We start from the raw sequence: 17,527 nt of genomic DNA on the forward strand, positions 1-17,527 counted from the left end.
ATGAAAATTACTTTTAAAAATATTTTTTATATCTTAAATTTAAATAATTTATTTGTCTATAAATTTAAAAGTTAATTTAAGGTTTATACTTTATTCATATAAAGTGTATTTTTTTAAAACTTTATTTGCATATATACAAAAAAAGTTTGTTAACTATATACTTTTGTTAATTATTTTGTAAAATGAGGCATGCTAAAATTTGCATTAGTTTGAATTTGGAGACTTGAAAATTTAAAAAAAAAATTTTTTAGTATAAAAATTTAGATTAAATTTAAAAAATTGAGCCATTTTATTCGAATGAAAACCACTTTCAATAACTATTTTAATCATTTAATTACCTCTACTTACCAGATTAATAGTGAATTATATATTTTGTACTTCTTTCTTGTTTATATTATTCTTTAACATATCATCTTTAAGAAAAAAATAACGGTTAGTAAAAGTTATGTTCAAATGGTGTTAAGGAGTTAAGTTTAGGAGCTTAAAAAGGCTCTAAAATATTTTACACATTCCTCTCAAATTAAATAATTTTTTTTATTAACACTTTATGTAAATGTATAAAGAAATGATTTTGGGATGGTTTAGTTGAATATATGAGAAAAAATATCTAAAGTACACGTTGTATTTTTAAAAAATCATTTAAAAATCATATTTGGTTATTTTTGGTTACACTAGGTAAAAAAAGACATTTTTTTTCGGTTGTAGAAAATTTATTTTTGGTTTTATTCCTCAAAAAATATTTTTTTCGTTAACTATAAAATTATTGCTCTTTAATACTGCTATTCTTGAATAATTTTTTTTTGTCATGTGAACATAATAAAATAAGTATAAATTCATATAAAGTCAATATAAAGTAACATGAGATCAAAGAAGCATTATAAACATTACTTGCTTCATCTTCTGATTTAGATATGTTAAAATTAGATGAAGTTGCTTAGTGTGGTGGACCTATTATAAACTCAAACCCATCATAAATTACATTTCAGCATTTATTTACTTATAAAATGATTAAAGTTTATATTTTATTGAGAAAATAATTTTTTTTTTTTTTAAATATTATGGTTTGGGAAATTTGGTCCCAGAAACACCAAATAGGGTCATTACGTTGCGGTGAGTATCTCAAAAAATTTTTAATGCCATCAACATGAAATTTTTCAAACTTAGTTTAAATAAAATTATGCAAATTCTGTACTAAAATCAAAATATTATACTAAACAGATTTTTTTAAACAGAAAAACACTTGAGGAAATAAAATTAGGTGTTTTTGACCATATTTGGACATTAAAATCTTTAATTCTTGTTATCTCAATTTAATAATAGTAGCAGGGGAAATCCAGGATAACAAAAGGAACAACTCATAAAAGTTTAAAAAATAATTGGTCAACAAAATATTAGGATATTCACCGCAAAGTCTTGAATGTGAAAGAACTGAGAAAAACAAATTTAAAACAAAAAAAGCGTAAAATTCTTAAGATGAAAATAAAAAACTCTCTTAAAAAGCCAGTTGACAAATTTTATTTTATTATAAAAGTGATGCGGAGTAAAAGTAAATCAAAATTTGACAAAATTTAAATACAAATATTTATAATATTAACAGACAAAATAATTTTACCAAAGTAATTCAGTTTTTAAAAAAACGAAAAAGTCTTACTTTTTATTTTTGATTTAGTTTCAATCTAAAACTTCTATCAGTTTTATATAAATAGTAGCTTCTATTAAATAAATATAAAGCATATTTAAACTAAAATTCTCCAGCACCATAAACTCTCTTCATTCTCCTCGATGTCCGAAAATTCTTAACGAGTACTTCGTAATTGCTTTCGTCTCTTTTTTTACTTTTCGCCTCTTTTTTTTTCCTTTATTTTAATTCTTTTTAAATCCGAAAATGCTAAATAAACTGAACAATAATGTCCTGGTTTTAAATAAAATTTTCTAAAATTCTATTGATACCAATAGGCCAATCGCTGAATAAGTGATTGCAGAACAACAACCTTAATTCAATAAATCAGTTCCAACAAAAACATCTTTAGGACAACGTTTCAACAAGGCATTTAAAGACTCAAACAAAGCATTTAAAGACTCACTATTATTTTGAGTTGATCCACGGAGACATTTAGAAAGTAGGTCTGCTGACATTTAATAGTTAAATACTGGCTTAATAAAAGCTTTTATAACAATAGATAAACCTGATTTTTCTTAATATTATTTATTTTCGAACTTGGATTTTTGGTATTTACACCACGAATCATTGGTTTGTGGACAAAGAACAAGTCTAGCATGAGTTGAACCTGCTACACATGAATGATGCAAGACTGCTAATATATTTTTTCGCATCTGATAAAGATTATCGATATTTTGGCAAATTGCAATACCGTAGTAATTTTAAATTTTGTTAATTTCTTTTTCAGTTTACCTACCTTTCCCACCAAGTAACTTTTTATCTTCTAGATCATTTTTTTTTCACTTTATATCCTGGATATAAAGTGGAAAAAGGTAAATGTATATCTTCCTCATAACCAGCCATATTAAATGATATTTAATATGGCTGGATATGAGGAAGAATCACCATCACCAATGTATCGAACATACCTTAGTTTTCTTGCGTTGATAGAGGAATTAAAGCATTCAACAATACCTTTTGCTTCCATTGATCCAACTAATCCTTGCTGATTAATTGAACATATATGCTTATTTTTTAACATAACGTATTTTTATGAGCCCTTGCGTGTTTTCCAATACTCACAAGATTTGCAATTTTTAGATAATATGCAATGGTCAATATACTTCCCATTTGTTTTACTAATAATGGTTACAAATCCATTAAGGAAGAGTAACCTCTTTTTTGCCAGGCCTCATCACCTAAAGTGACCTCATTGACTATTGCATGATTGTCATAGTTTTTTTCAGGTGCTGCATTAATTCTAGCTTCAGCTATGTAATTGTAACAATTAATAATTTCTTCACATAACAAGTTAAAAGGCGATTTGTTCATTGCATTGGGCATGTTCATTAAACCACAAAACTTTTTTTTATTAGAGTATCCTTTACTTATTTCCCGAAAAGCTATTATTGCTAGTAAGTTAACATAAAATGTTTTCGGACCAACAGTTGGTTTGCTTATAGTTTTACACGCAATATAAGTAGACGGTGTGATAAACCTTTTTTATTTTTAGAATCATAATAAAAGGATGCATTTGCGGAACACTTTAGATAGCGGCCAATGGCTGTTATTATTTCATCTATTATGTTGGTATTCATAAAAATGTAGCAGTCATTTGTAACATTAAACTGTTTATACTGAGCAGAAGTACTATTTATATTTAAAAAATTATTATTTAAAATATCTAAAGAAGATTTGCTGCTGAAACAGGATGAAAAAAGTTCAACTTTTTTGCTGAGCTACATTCAAATTTTAGATTAAAATTAGGTTTTCTTCATCTGCAACGTTTTTTGATTGATAAGGTATGATCCATAAAGTACGTACGCTCGCAGGGAAGAGGGGTCTGCAAATGACGTTTATGAGATGGGAGGGCACTTGGTCAATTTTAAAAGAAGGAGACCCTGAATTAAAAAAATATCATAAAATGTTTGATAAATAGGTTGAAAGCGTAGGAACTTTTAGGGAGGTGGAGGGTACTCAAGAAAGCGTATTGTAAAATGTGGGTGAGAAAGGGGGGGAGGGGTGGACAAAAAAAAAGGCGTACGTACTTTATGGACGACCCCAAAAAATTTTCTCTTAAGAGCCTACATTTCTTATTGCGTCTTATTTTATTTATTAAATCTTTATTTCCCATTATTTTAATTTGTATTTAAAGAATAATGATTAAATATTAAAGTGATAAAATCAATGTGCTTGATTCTGAAAAATAGTTGGAAAATCCGTTGAAAACCATGTCACAAACTGCACTAAAAACTTTTAAAAAAAAAGTAGTTTTAGAGTAACAATCAACATATGTGATAAGTTTTACTGGTTCTTCGTGGTATAAGTTCCCTTTTAGCTGCATTGCAACTCAAAAAATAAAGCGTTGCTATACCGTTTTATAGTAAAGTGATTTTTAATGAGGATAGCTTACTTTTTCATAAAATAAACTCGAAACTGGTAATCTAAGATAATTATATTACTTAATAAAGTTATAATTGAAAAAAAGACTTTTTTGATTTTTATTAGTAGTCTACCACCTTAAGAAAAAAATTGCTATACAACTATGCTTTGATGATATCTTTGATGTAGATCTCAAGAATGATTAATAAAACCAAAAATTGATAAGTACTCAGTTTTTAAGTTTATGGTAAGCGTGGCGTAGCAGTTACTTAATGGTATGATGCATTTCAATATTTACTAATTATTGCGTACCACAATTAATCGGTTAGGTAAAATGATGGGTTCAAGAGGCAGTTGTTAAAATTATTTTCCCAACTGTGGTTCAGGAATAAAACAAACCAATTGTTAGAATCGATCTGCGTAATATATTGATAGCACTGTATACGACGTAAAGCAAAACAAAAAGATGGCACTTCAAGGTCTTATTATATTGCATTTACGTTGAGCTTTGGTAGCTCCTTCTAATGATCTAAATCCTTTTAATTTTTTAATAGAGTATAAAGCTATTGCTTAGCATAAAACCAGCCACAAATAGTCATCAAGAGTAATACAATGTAGCATCCGATATTGACCAAAATTTTTGCGTACTCATGAAATAGCTGTTTTTTTCAGATGATAAAACTAAACAATAGTTTATTCAGGGTACCTGTTACTGAATGTCAAAAAACCGAATGTTTTCTAACTTTGAAAAATGTGATATCTAATATTGTAAACGACTCTGCTGAATCTTAAGTAGAGCTTTATAGTGACTTTGTGAAAACTGCTAAATAATCTTTCAGAACATTATGCAAGTTGTTGAAAACTACAGAAATATGTTACACAACTGAAAAGAAAAGGTATTTTAAACTAAACAGATGGTATATTGAATTCTGGCTGGATTGTCTATTTCTTCTATCTTAAATTCAATAGATTTAAGCTGCAGATTTGCAGCTGAACACCTTAGTTCTTCAGATACATAATATAATATGCTGTGTAGAACAGGATGTGCAGAGCAACTACATCGGATCATCTGAATAATGTTTAAAATAGCATTATAAATTTGTATAAGTACATACCTGGAGTGTAGTGACAAAATATACACCCCAAGCCGTTCAGCAGCGTGTCTAAATGCACCGTGTATACCAGCAACAAAAGATCCAGCACCAGCACGTTTCGCAGCTATGAAAATGGCTTCTAGTAGCAGTGCGTTCAGCAACAGCAGCATGTCTAGCATTTGTGCGTTTAAAAAGAGCGCTGGAATTATATAGATAGTGTATTTGTTTAACGCAGAAGCATAACATGCACAAACCTACACCACAATATAAAAGTTACTAATTTGTTTAGCCTTCACCAAATTTTTTGTACCACTTTTATTGTGTTGCAAAATTCAATTAATAGTCGCCAGAACAACACGAACAACTGTAATTCTTAAATACTTTGTCCAGTGCACTTTAACTTTCTGCATATATCCTCTTTGTCTATATGAATGTGTGCTGTGGTCCATTTAGTTCACGCTTGCTAGCAAGCTTCTTTCCATATCACAGTACAAATAATTTTCTTGAGAATCTACACGGGTCTCATCTTTGAATGTCGTTTAATTTAAAATTGGCATCAAAACCAGGACACCTGGTCTAAAAAGTATTACACAGATGAATTCGGATTTAGTGAAGTCGGTTTAGCAAACAATCAGATGATAATGTTTACTAAATTTGATTAGTAATGTTTACTAATAAAAATTAGCAAACATTATCATTAATAGATTCATTTTCTATTGGACGTAAACTTTGAGAAGTTTGTTGGTCTTTCTTTGTTCAACAAGAAGTTTCTATTGTTCAACCAAAATAAATAACAACAAAAACAATAGAATACTTCTACGAACAAATACAATTTGTTAAAGATTACCAAACACAATATTATGACTAACCTTCTAAACAAGACAGTTTGTTCAACTTTGTTGTGCAACAGTGTTTTGTTTTGGGAGCATCATTATCAACATTGTCATCAAGCATGTCAAGCTTCCGGTTTTACGGAGCCATAAGCTCTGCTTCACATTTTTTAGACAATCCTTTTAAACGGTTTACAACTGATGCAAAGGAGTCTGATTCTATAAATGAAAAGGGCAACAAAATTATGTTCAAGAACTTATATAAACAAAATTGTTATAATATTATTAAAATTATCTGAAAAATGGTCTTCATTAACGCTTTTTTTTTTCAGCGCCATTGATATAGAAGTAGATTTGTATTTAATTCCGTTTTGACCTATACATTCTGTAACTGAAACAATATTATCTAAATCTTTAAAAATACACAATGACGATTCAAAGTTATAGTTACATACACGGATTAGTAAATTTTAAATTAAATTAGTCAATCATTCTTATTATTGTCACATTTAATTCATTTTGTTTATATTACAAAAGTTTCCTAAAAATTGATCATCTTTGGAATGTTTTTTTCTCACAGTTTTGCCTACAATATAATTTAGGACAAACTTGGTCACTTCATTAGTACTTAAGTTTTTGTCTCCAAAATTGTCCATAAAGTTTCAAATTTACAACTGCTGTAAAGTTACAACATTACAAACGATTTGTTTTAAATTTACAATAACGTTTTAAATTATTGCATTGGGTAATAGACTCCTTTGATATCATGACAGCTGCATGTTGTTTATTTGTAGCCAATAAATTTACTACATTTTTCCATTAAGTAAAAAACATATTTAATGTTTATTTGTTTAATGGGCTTCTATTTTAGGGAGGGCTTCTATATTTTCAACTATCTAAATAAAACGTCAAATATGTAATGGAAAGTGATATGGGAAACATAGGGCGCTCATGTTTTTTCACAGTCCTTGTAACCAAAAAAAAAGTTGAACAAAGCTTTTGAGTATTTAAAAAATTCAATTTTTTGGTTATTTTTCTTCCAACACGAACCATTATTTAATAAGAAGTACCCCTCTAAATAAAGGTAAAAATCATAGAATCACAATTCTTTCAATGATGTTAAAATTATTACTTCTTAAACAATTTGATTTTAAAGATCATGTGTTCCCATACTAATTTTTTTGTAATAACTTAACCGAACTTCAGAAAAAAAATTGAGAAATTTGTCACATTTTCATGCCTTTTAATAATAATGCTAACATGAATAAGTAGATAAACATTGAGTGCATTAATATATAAAGGAAGCAACTCAGACGATGGTTTTTGATAAAAGTAAGAATTAAAGACTTATTTGTTAAATCTTAAAATATTTTACATGTTTTACGTAAAATGAATGCATACATTTAGTTTCAATTTATCATAGTTAGTGTTTAGAACAGGGTATGTACAACATTATTCAGAGGAGGGTGAAACAAATCAGAACAGCCTCCTTTCAATAGGTCGGTGAAAAGTTTTCTCTTCAAGGGGATAAATTTTATACATTACATCTGGATTTGTTAATACTACTACTTTCTCAAAAAATAATAACAATAATGATTAAGATAATAATAGTTCATAATGCTATTGCATAGCATTATGATTAGTTTGGTATTGCCATTAATATTAATAAAAAGACATACCAATAAAATTTTACACATACTCCTAGAAGATAAGCTTGTCATACATCTTTAAACATTCTTCTATTCCATCTAGTAGTGTATTTGTTTTCTGTTATGCTCAGCAAAGTACAAAGGCAATCAATATCAATGTTTAAAATATGAAAAATATTCGTTAGTGCTAGCCCTGCCATTTAATCTCACAGAGCTATCTCGACATTATATGCTTTAACAAATGATCAACATAAGGAGCAGCAAAGTTTATTGCTTTATTGGTCTTTCTGCAGTAAGCTTTGGAATAGTTACCTCAGCATCAATTATGTATGTCAACTCTTTAGCCTCTTCAAATCAATCATTCCAGTCACTCTCAATACTACTTTCGATAAAAACTAGCCTCATAATGCACAATCAATCTACATATATGCATGGTAGATATCCTGATCACGTTTTTGAAGCTTTAAAACCAGCTGTTTAATAAATTCTAATGCATTTTTGATAGTGCAGAATGTCATAACATGCTTTGATCTTTTAGAGATTTGAACTATTATTTTAGAGCCCCAGTCTAAGCCCTCAAATTCCTCTTCATCGTACAATTTTCTCTCAATTTCAACTTTATCAGATTAGTCAGCATCTGACTTTGAACCACTCTCTGGATAAGCGCAGTTTTCAGGATTTTAAGATCAGCAATTGTCTTGAATGTTACGACAATATATTTGTACATATATGAAAAAAGTTCAAAGCTATCATGCCTTTCAACCCATCTTATTTTGAAGAGTTATTTCAATGACTGTGTTGAGAGGCACCAGTTTTGTTATCACAATATTATTAGTTAGTGCAAATGGCTTTGGGATCTAAATCCTGTTCAAAAAACATATAAAGCTTGTGCCAGTTTGCCTTTTAGTATAAAGTATATAATTAGGCCCATTTTTATTGACCTTGGTGCAAATGAATAATTGTAAAAATGCTTAGATGTAACAACCCAAAATTAGAATAAAGCTTTAATTATAAACCAAATTATATTGAAAATGTCGTATAAAAATTTTTTTTTCAAAGCAAACATTAGAAGTATAAGTGTTGCATCAGCCGTTTTAACATACAATGATGGGTAAATAATAATGAGTGCAATTAAGATATCAAATTTTATTTAAACGTGTTGACACTTTGTTTGGAAAATATAGCATAGCAGGAGCTTGCAAAGTAGACTTTTTAAGGGTAAAATAAGAACAATAAAAGCAAGGCATCTCAAACTACTCAGACAAAAGTTATAAGCTTGTAGAAAAACAAATAAAAAGAAACTGAAAGTTCCTTTTATTTGTTCGTTAAATTCTTTCTACGGCATATGGTTTGACATTCAAATCTTAAAGAGTTGTTTATTATACTTTAATTAAGTGCTTAAAGCAAGATCTTTAACAGAATTATTTTTTTATCAAAAAATATGTATTAACCCATCAACTTTTTTTCCGATATGCATTAAGTAAAATTTTTTTCGGATAATTCGCTAATTAAGAAGTCTTTATAAAAAGGACATTAAATATAAAATGAACTTGCTTCAAGCACTTCATGATTGTGTTATCTTAAGTTTGTAAAAGTTTTAGCTTGATAGCATGAATACTTTTAAAACAACAGTTTTTTACATAACTCACTTTTTTTGTTTTTTAATGCTTTAAAACTTCTTTTTATTGTATTTTGGAATTTTTTTTTCAAACAACTACATTTTTTGTTAATATTTTGATTAAAAAAAATAATAGATTTTATTTTTTTTACTATGGATCTTTTTTAATTGTTTTCTAGCAAAATCAAGAAAATTATTGAGTTAAAAAGATTTTTTATTAGTTCTGTATAAAATAATTAAGTTCTATACCTGGTTTTTAAACTTATTTATTCTGCTTTCTTTATACTTAAAGCTTCTTAAAATCAGAAATAAATGAAAAAGTATATTTTAGGTTAACCCTAGATTTAAAATTTGAATACTAAAAATTGGAAAACTTTAGTTTTTAAATTTAGTTAAGCTCCGTTAATGTTGTTTGATGCATGCGTGTTATGTAATACATAAAACATATTCAAAATATCTTATACCAAATCTTTCACAAAAAATTATCAAACTAAGCTACAGGATCATTGAACTGTAAAAATGCTAATAACCTAGTGTGCACTTAAAATAAAAGTGCTTCATATAATGTTCTGCGTTTCTTGAATTAAAATAAACTTTTTTAATTATTGTAAAATAACGCTTGAATTGAAAGGTTAACAAATCTTTTTTGAGTTTTGTATATATTCTTAGATACCTAGGTATTGTATTTATTTACATAGAAAGTAAAATCAATCACCTTCATTACAAGTGTTAAATGATTGTTTTTATTTTTTGTTGAGTTTTTACTTTAATAATCTTACCTCTTCTCGACTCTTGAGCAATGGGTAAACAATTTATTTGTCGCATGTGTGCTGTCAAACTTTATTACATTCTTTTTTTAACATGCTTTTTATAAAATGGATTCGCTTTTAGCAAAAAAAAAATCATAAGAATAATGTCTAAATCTGCCTGACTTCGTTAATTTGGTTTCTATTTAAAAGCAATTTTCTTTTTACTTTTTTTCTTTTTGACTAACTTAAGGTTTTTTACGAAAAACTTAAAAAAAGGTATGTAAGAAAAAAAAAATTCAAAGTTAAACCAATTTGTTTTTTAATTCAAAAAGGGTGCAGAAACTAGAACGTTGATTAGAGAATAAAATGTCTTTTTTAACTTTACTTAAATATTTTTAAAAGTTGTTGTTTAGCTTATTGTTTATGAGAGATAAGTAGCATTTTTGACTGTAGCAACCTCTTATAAGGAGGTGAATATAAAAAATAATAATAGCAAATTGAAAACCAATTTTTTCTATAAGATAATAAAAACCAATAATAAACATGTTTAAAGTAATAATTTATTTTTATTAAAATTAAAGTTACTTATTTTTTTTTAGTATGAAAAATTGCAATAAAAAATATACAACAAGAATTTTAAACATATTTATTTTTGGATTTATAGATTTAATTTATACAGAATAAACAGTTTTATTACAAAATATAATTTAATTTAGCTAATAAATTTATTATAAACAAAATTATTTAAGGAACAAAAGTTGCATGTGTGCTTTGGTTTTGTATGCATTGTTTTGCATTGTTGGAATTGGATTGTATGACCTGATTACAATATATTTTGCTACCTCAATTGAGTTTGGTAATTATAATACTTTCTAAATTATTGTTTCATTTGAGATATTTAATATATTTTTAAACACTGCACAAGATAACCATAAGTTGGAGATAAACAAAATATTACCAATTGTATAGAAAATCATTATAGATGGTAATATAATTTACTTTTAATTTAGAAAAGCAAGCTTTTAGTATAATTTAATTCCAAGTAGAGAAAAACATGGTTTTAATAAAAAGGCAGAGATTTAAATTAGAAGTATTATTCAATCTACAAGTACAATTGCTTTGCTAGATTAGGGGTTGGTAACATGCAGATCTTATATCTAAACTGTTTGCCTCTCTAGCTTGTACAAACTATATATATATATATATATACATATATATATACATATGTATATGTATATATATATATATATATATATCAATGTATATATCTATATCTATATATATATATATATATATATATATATATATATATATATATATAAATGTATATATATATATATATATATATATATATATATATATATATATATATATACATATATATATATATATATATATATATATATATATATATATATATATATATACATATATATATATATACATATATATACATATATGAATATATATATATATATATATATATATATATATATATATATATATACATATATGAATATATATCTATACATTTATATATGTATATATATATATACATACATACATATACATATATGAATATATATATATACATTTATATATGTATATAAATACATATATATATATAAATATATATACATATATATATATATATATATATATATATATATATATATATATATATATATATATATATATATATATATATATATATATATATATATATATATATTTATATATATATATGTATATATATATATATATATATATATATATATATATATATATATATATATATATATATATATATATATATATATATATATATATATATATATATATATATATATATACAAAATTTTACAGTACATTTTTCAAAATAGAGTGCTCACTGTTATTAGAAGAACAGAGCAATGCTAAATTAGTAAAAAATCATTTATCAATTTTTTTTAATTTAACACTGTTTTTTACTTTTAAATACTCATTTGAAATTATCATGAGTCTTTAAAGATCAAACAGAATGTAAAATAAAAAGTTTGATATATATATATATATATATATAAACTTTATTGAAACAAATGAAAAATTTAACTTAACAAAGTCAAAATTTTTAAAATTATGTTTTTTAATGCAACAAAGTTAGTGCATTCAATATCGATATCAATTAATCAATACCAGTTTTACGGTACTGAATAGTTTCAATACGGGTTATACCGGTATAATACTAGTATTATTATTTTTATAGATTTGTTAAAATATGAATAAAATCTCAAATTAATATTAAACTATTATTATTCGAATATTATTTTTTTATATTGAAATTATAGACTTTTTCTTTTTTTGCTTTTCTCTCTTTTGTAAATTGTGCCTGTAAGAAACGGCAAATTCAGAATATTATTCTCAAGAAATTATCGTAATTTTATAAAGATGCTTTCACTTGGTGAAAATCTATACTTCGAATTGACAATTATTAGTTTTTCAGTTTTTCAGTAATTGTAGTAGTTTGCAAATATATATACACAAGTTTTTTTTTTTTTGAAAACTTGCATCTCATCGTGTATGACTTTCGATAAATTATTCTAAACGTTCGATATTTCCTTATTGCTATTTTTTTAGTATTCAAAAATGCAATATCAAGTTTTTATTTCAATTACAAGTTTACAGAGTTGCTAACTATCAGAAGAAACGCTGGTGGAAGAGAAAGGAACATATGCTCGCTGATTGAGCCGAAGTCGAGCAGTAGTATTTACATTAGCTGATTTGTAAAGGTGCTGAGGATATAGTGCTGGATCCAAGTTCTTGTAACGTTTACGGCTCTTGTGCAGATATTTTAGTAAGCTGGAAAAAGTTGTACGTCAATCATTAAATTGTCGCATCTGAATAGCTTTCAACAACAGCTAAATATGTGTCTTTAAAGTTTATTATTATGAACATTAGTGTTGTATCAGCTTATAAAAGTGTTGCATCACCGAAGCACAATGCTTCTACAGCCAATTTTATTGCGTGAAAAATGTGAAACAACATCTAAAATTGAATTGATCTACTTATTAGTTTTCTCATTTTTGGACTCAAGATTGATCAGCGACTTAGGGTAAAGTATTAGTGGAAGACCTTTACCAATTTCGTCTACTGCGTATTTTGGAAGTGTTTATTATTGTGATTATTTTATGCTGAAGAAAAACTCAACTTTTCATTCATTACCTAAGTGCGAAACTAAAAACTGAGTTCTACGTTACAGCAAGTGATAAGTTTTATCTCTTACTAAAAATTTTTATTAATAATTTTTAAAAAAAATTAGTTAAATAACTTATCATTTTTTCCCTCCCAAACTGTTGAGCAACCGTGGTTTTATACTCTCGTTATAAGCTGAACGAGCATCATTTATTGCACCTTGAAGTTTTAAATAAATTATTTATGGGCATGTTTTGTGAGAAGAGAGCATTGCTCTCTCTTTATCACAAGCCCTGTGCATATATATTTTTAATACTGGTATTCAGCCAATGCAATACTGGTGTTTTGGTATTGCGTTGGCGGATTACCAGAGTTAAAAATTAACCAGAATTACCGAGCTTTTTACTCAAAAAAGTTCGGTAATACTGGTATTTTTGTATTGGTACTATAGGTATTAGATGGACTAGACCAAATAATTTTTTGAAATTGAATAGAAGTATGTTAAAATAAAGTACTTGGCTATTTAAATAATCTTGCCGGCTTTTCAATTCACAGGCTTAGTTCAGCAAAAGTATGCGATAAAATTTGCACACAACTATGTCAACGTTGTGTTTAAAAACTTTGAATTTTAGATTGTGAAGCATTCACATGCTAAAATTCATAGTTTGTAAACATAAAATATAATCACTGTGAAAACTGTATTGTTACATTAAAAATAGAAATAAGTCTTACTGCACTTAACCCAGGGCCAATTTAAGGATTTTTTTTGGTGTAAGGTTAACGTTTGGCGCCCAGTATCATAAAAAAACGAGTAATCTTTGAAAATCCTTTAAAAACTTTTTATAGAGTTTAATATTTTTATTATATTAATAATTTTTAAATAATAGGATAAGTATTTTTAATAAATTGTTTCTTAAAAATTTTTGATGACAATCAAATACATGAGTAAAGCATTTTTTATAATCAAACAAATATTTTTTTACAACAGCTATTATTATGAGAAAATCAAAATATAATAGGTGTTTTTATTTTCAACTTATTATATAGAGTGTTTTGGTAAATTGCGCATATTTATCAAAACCCTTAAAATACAATAAAAACATAATATCCTATGAATTTTTACCGTACTTTACATAAAAACTGAATGTAAGCGTCATAAAATACATTTTGAAACAAAGATTTTAACAAATAAATATAGTACAGTTTTTTTTAACAAAAAATAAAATGTATCATCATGTAAAAACTTTTCTTGTTTTAAGACAAAGAAAGTCTGTCAAAAATGAATCGGTTTCATTGTACTCAGAACCTGGTATTCAATTGCTTATGTGGCCATCCACTTAGGCTCTTCTGGGATAGAATCAATCTAAGGTACTTTTTCATTATCGTCAATTTAGAAAAGCTCCTTTTTCCGCTGGCAACTGATAACGGGAGCAGAAACAAAATTTTTAAAGTTACGCACACATTAAAAAAATGTCAATAGAACAGTTTTGAAAATGTTGAAAATGAAACATTGTTTTAAAGCAGTTTTCGTTCAGCAACAATTGAGCTTAGATTACAATTTCACTAAACAGTTGTTAGTTCCAATTGACGCCACTCTTGCTAGCAGGTGTCAAAACAAAAAAGGAATTTTGCACTTTTCATAAATTACAACTGTTTCACTTTTTTCATTTTTTATGTTATAGAGGAACTTGAAATATTCGCGTGATTTACTATCTGTTCAAATTTTTTTGACAAAGAATTAGTTGTAGTGTCTAAACTACAAAAAAGAAATATACTTCAAAATGATTCCATTTTCAAATTCACAGATTCATCATTACATTCATAGTGAAATTGCTTTTTGATCTTTTTTGGCCTGACCACAACTTCCTCAGAGAACTTTAAATCGATGTCCAGTTTTTCGGCCAGTTCCGTGGCATCTGTAATAACACTGTACAGTCCATTTTCTCGATCTTAAAAGTCTTAACAATTTCAATTAGTTTCAAAGCGCTATACACATAAACAGTTTTTAGCTTAAGTGTGGTATCGATTGTCTTCATTAATGCGGTATCAAAAAGATTCAAGGGCGTCTCCCAACGGGTTTCTCTTTAACAGGAGTAATAAATAAATTGTTTACATGATTTTTTTATATACTCCATATATGAGTTGGGCCAGAAAAAAGTTATAAACCTTCTTTTGTTTTGCTGTTATAATGCTGAAAAAGTAAATAGCTAGAGTGCAGTACAATGCTGCATTATTGACTACAAGTTTTAGTAAATGGCTTTTGAAAGAAACAAAAAAAGCTTGTGGGTTAAGTGCAAGGATCCATTTTTGTACGCCCAAGTTCTTTCCCTTCATGTTTGATCCAACATCATAACCTTGGTCACGCATATATTTTGAGGATGTTCCTTTTTTTGAAAGTTCATCTTACAAGCAAGGTGTTAATTAGCAGCCGTGACGCAGAGGTAGTGCACTTGCCTAAGTAATAAAGGATCCGTGGTTCAAACCTCATCTCTGGGCAAGTTTTGCGACATCGGCTAGGAAGGAGGCATGAACTTTCAATTAACTGCTCTTCCGCAGTGCTATGCGATAAGACCGTAAGGACTTCTTGGAGCACCTAAATAAAATTGAAAAAAAAAAAAAAAATCCAAGACCTGAACAAATCCAAAATAATGTTTCCTGACCTTTACTTTTTCTTCTGAAACTGCATACACAAACCAAGCTACAAGTGTCCTTTGTTCTTTTACAAATTGCGTCAGGATTTTAGTCAAGAAATATAAAATAATACAAAGCTTTCTGCAGTTTAGACGAGATAAACTTATTAACTTTACAGAAAAGAAAACCAATAAGCTCTTATTGATTTTTTTCGCTTGAGGAAGCTCATCATTAAGTACAAAAAATTGCACAATACAAAGAGAATAATTAAAACTAAATTTTTTGTTTTAAAACAAGACTTCAAACTGTATTTTATTATATTTTATTTTTTCAAAAAGGTTAAACTTTAAATGAAAATGAAGCTAACGTACTTGTACTGGTGCTTGGTTGTAGATTAAAGCGCTCTTGTACAGAAAAGATTCAGCTTCAACTGCTTCATCAACAAAAATTTAATTTAATAACTGCTTTTTAAATCATGAGACTGTCAATATTCTCCTGGCGTCTTCTGCTTCTTTAGTACAAGTTGTTTTATTTTCTACTTGATATGATTTTAAGTATCGTTAAAAGTACACCTAACATCAAGTAAAGAATATTAGAAATATAGAACACAATAGTTATAAATGGTTAAATAACGGATAATCTATTTCTCATTAAGTTATTATTACTTTGTATTTGTTAACAAAATTGATAGAAATAAATGCACTCTTATATCATATCTTACCTGCAATTGATGCTGATTATTGTTTGTATCTTGTATTTCCAATCTATAGAAAAACTTAATCAATGTCTTTGCTAGCTTTTTTTCTTCTTTCTCTATATGTGAAGTGCGTTTTTAATAAAAGAAACTTAAAAAAATTTTCTTTCCGCAATGTTGACTCACAAGCTTATTTTATCAAATAATTGACTAATTATTACAGAAAACAAATAGATAAGAATGTAATATTTGGCGCCACTAGTATGTAAACAACTCAGTACATATGCTCTGACTATACCCTACATGGTTACTCTGACTATACCCTACATCTGACTATACCCTACACCGGCTCTGACTATACCCTATATGGTTAAAAAATTAGTAAAAAGTTACAAGCAATAATTTCAGATAAAAACGCAATTCTAAATTTAAATGAAAAGAAACTTATGCTTTTATTGCAAGCACTACTGGTTTACTAGTGTATTTATTCTGTAATGAAAGGTCGTCAAAGGTAAAAATCAAAATTTTTCAAAAGTTTTCACTCATAAAGTCTCTTATCTCACATCTTAATCCTTTTTTTCATTTTTATTAAACTAATTTTTTTAATTATTTATTTGTATATTTCTTTTAAAATATGTTTTTATACAGTTAGTTTATTTACATTACATTAAGACATTTAAATATCATCCGGTCGTTCATACTCACTCAAAAAACGACTTTGTATAAAAAAGAATTTGTACGCAAGCGCAATTTAATTATACAAATTTTTGAACTTTCAAAACGGCTTCGGGGCTTTGCTACGAAATTAGATTTTAGTTGACAACCAATTTTTTATTACTCAGCATTTTTTTATCATTTTCTACTAAGAAAACCAGTTTTTGGGTAATCAGTAGTGTTTTGGTGACTTGATTTAGTTAAAAAGTAAGTAAAATAAATAGAGAACATAATTTTATGAATGATGGAGATATACTTAAAATTTTTTTTTTTTTATTTGTTTATAAATTTGTAAGGCTTTTTACTTATTTTTTGAGCAATAAAACTTAAAACTT

The 17,527-nt window shown here is 26.9% G+C and overlaps 1 protein-coding gene across 8 annotated transcripts in view; it reads left to right on the forward strand.

Annotated features, from left to right (window-relative positions):
- The window catches only part of LOC136082342 (uncharacterized), a 129,724-nt gene that overhangs the window by 98,787 nt on the left and 13,410 nt on the right, over window positions 1–17,527 (forward strand). For all 8 annotated transcript variants that reach the window (XR_010639616.1, XM_065801344.1, XM_065801342.1 and 5 more), the window contains one exon: window positions 10,732–10,838. Coding sequence is in view for 7 of the 8 variants with exons in the window: in XM_065801344.1 (XP_065657416.1) it covers window positions 10,732–10,838 (107 nt within the window). In the remaining variant the exon portion in view is untranslated. The remainder of the gene's footprint in view (window positions 1–10,731; window positions 10,839–17,527) is intronic.

This window comes from Hydra vulgaris, chromosome 07 (genome assembly GCF_038396675.1).
Source record: "Hydra vulgaris chromosome 07, alternate assembly HydraT2T_AEP".
In the NCBI taxonomy this organism is placed as follows: domain Eukaryota; kingdom Metazoa; phylum Cnidaria; class Hydrozoa; order Anthoathecata; family Hydridae; genus Hydra; species Hydra vulgaris.